Raw genomic sequence first — 2,501 nt, 5'->3', positions numbered from 1 at the left:
GGGAAACACCAATCTGAAGAAGAAAACAAATTTAATCAAATAAACACACAAAAGATTAACTGATAAGTTTTTTATTTTTGGCGCGGCCTCTGAGATAAACTTACGATGACAGATCGACCATATTTCTTGGAAACAAGATCTTGGATTATTGCTTTTGGAAGAATCTCCAGAGCTTGAATCGAGCCTTGAATACCTTCTGCTTCATTTGTGATATCTGTGTCTTTTCCTCGCAGCTTTTCTAGGGCTATGCGGAACTCTTTCTCACGGCCTGCTTTTGCCTGGAAAAGCAAGAGCATGAAAGATTTAGATAATGTTTTAGAAACTTGTGTGTCTTAAAAAGACATCATGAATCGGATAGAGAAAATTACCAGCCATCGAGGAGATTCGGGTATGAAGCACAAGCCAAAGAGCAAAACAATGCAGGGAGCAAGTCCTTCTTAGACCAAACACATAAATATTGATTAGTTTCCAAAGGGAATTTTCTAGAAAGATTTAAACAAGAAACCGAGAGAAATTTACCGGTCAGGGCAAGAGTTTTCCAAGAAATGAGAGATCCGATCAAGAAAGAAACGGATGAGCCGATCACAATCATGAGTTGGTTCAGTGTTGTGAGTCCACCTCGGAGGTGCTTGGGAGATATCTCAGCAATGTACACAGGGACCTGTACATGTTTTTATTCATTGATTTACATTGGAGACTGAGAGTTTTCATAAATATTAACATAATTTACTAAAAGTAGTAGAATTTCAATCACCGATTTATCTTTGACTGACTACTACATAAAAGAATTTGATTTCAAAGGGTTATATAAGATTGGATAATTAGGTAAAAAAAAAACCAGTGAGTAATTTACCACATAAGAAAAAACTCCAATCCCATATCCTGTAAAGAACCTTCCTACATCAAGTAACAAAGCACCCTGCACCATATTTTAACATCATAGTTAGATCAATATATATCGATCCTAGTTTCAATGTTGCAGCTAGATAATTGAAAAATAGGTATGTATTAGGTTTAACTTTAAATACCTTGGAGAAGAAGACAGCGACCCAACCTGTGATGCAGAAGCAAGCTGAGGTTCTCATAGCCTGAAATGAGTGTTGACATACCAAGTATATCAATAATGGTATTTTGAAATCTTAGTACTGGCCAATTAAGTTTGGGACTGGGAAAGTTAATTTACCCCTTTTCGGCCGGAGAAATCTGAAACCTTCCCACTCATAACAGCACCAATCATTGCACCGATTGTTAGGATGGATCCAAACATGGAGAACTGCATGTTTCACACACATACACACACATAAATTATGCGTATAAATATAAAACTACAAAAATTGAAAATTCTAGTTGACAAAACAAAAAAAAAACATTGAAGAAAACTTTGGTTAATCCAGAAGTATAGACACAAACCTCTGCAAGGGAGAGATTGAGATCTTGTCTGATAGATGACTGAGTAGGCGCTGAGTATCCAACCTTTTAACAAATAATTAAAAAGAAAAAAATCTAAGAGTGCATGAGAACTAATTAAGACAGAGGTTGAAACAGAGTTTGTCTCTAAAGCCAAAACTTACACAAGAGCCGAACTCAAAGGAGCCACAGACAGCAACAAAAGTGCTGAAGATAACCATCAAGTAGGATTCATTAACCTCACTCTCTTTTTCATCATCTTGATCAGTCAAAAATGGTTTCCCTAGATCCTCAACCTTATTTGCTATGTCACCCCTCTCTACATCTTTGATTTCCCTAATTGCCATCCTATCTCTCTCTCTCTCTCTAACTCTTAACTCTTTGAGAGGAGGAAATGTTCAAGGGATGAGTTAGAGAGAGAGAGATGTGAAGAGTCATGTTCGTGAAATGGGTATTTATAGGTAATACATGTATGTAAAGTCTCGATATGGGACGAAGATATTTAAGATATTTGTCCTTCGACGGCAAATTAGATAAATAAATTAAAAATGCGATAATGATTGAGATTAGTACTGACAAAAAAGAGTGCTCATGTGGGATTGAAGCTGTCACTTACATGGCTCTGATCTTTTTTTTACTATTTAAATTTCTTATCTTCGTTGAACCTTGTCATTCTCTATCGAAATTGTTTTGAAAATGATTTCTTGATTTTTATGGTGATATATTACCATGTGGGTCTCAGTTTTACTAAACTAGCCATAGTGATTTTTTTTTTTTTGATAAAATGTGAATTATATTACCTGAGGGGAAGAGTTTATTTACAGAAGTTGCTACAGCCCAAAAAAAAAATAAAAAGCCATAGAAACAAAGATTTAGTAGATTAAGGGGTTCTGAAAGAGAACTATGAATGGGCAAACCATTGGGATAAGAGGCGACCACACCCTTTGCGGTACCGTCGAGCTAAGAGAATGTCCCTGATACTTCTATCGACTTGGGAGAAAATCGAAGAAGGGGAGACCGTGATATGATCATGGATTCTGATGTTTCTTTCCTTCCATAGGTGGAACACTGTCGCTTGCACTGCAATCTTTTTT

The 2,501-nt window shown here is 36.3% G+C and overlaps 1 protein-coding gene across 1 annotated transcript; it reads right to left on the bottom strand.

Annotated features, from left to right (window-relative positions):
- On the bottom strand, positions 5-1,830 carry LOC104709221 (sugar transporter ERD6-like 16; the record flags this gene model as incomplete). The annotated part of the gene is made up of 9 exons (XM_010425870.2): positions 1,572-1,830; positions 1,411-1,473; positions 1,184-1,273; positions 1,029-1,088; positions 854-919; positions 520-661; positions 369-433; positions 105-278; positions 5-13 (listed from the first exon to the last, which is right to left on the bottom strand). Coding segments are annotated over exons 1-9 (852 nt in total), but the record flags the coding sequence as incomplete, so codon positions are not given.

Source organism: Camelina sativa, chromosome 8, assembly GCF_000633955.1.
Source record: "Camelina sativa cultivar DH55 chromosome 8, Cs, whole genome shotgun sequence".
Taxonomy (NCBI): domain Eukaryota; kingdom Viridiplantae; phylum Streptophyta; class Magnoliopsida; order Brassicales; family Brassicaceae; genus Camelina; species Camelina sativa.
The sequence above is the reverse complement of the archived record's forward strand: the minus strand, read 5'-3'. Positions and strand labels throughout refer to the sequence as shown.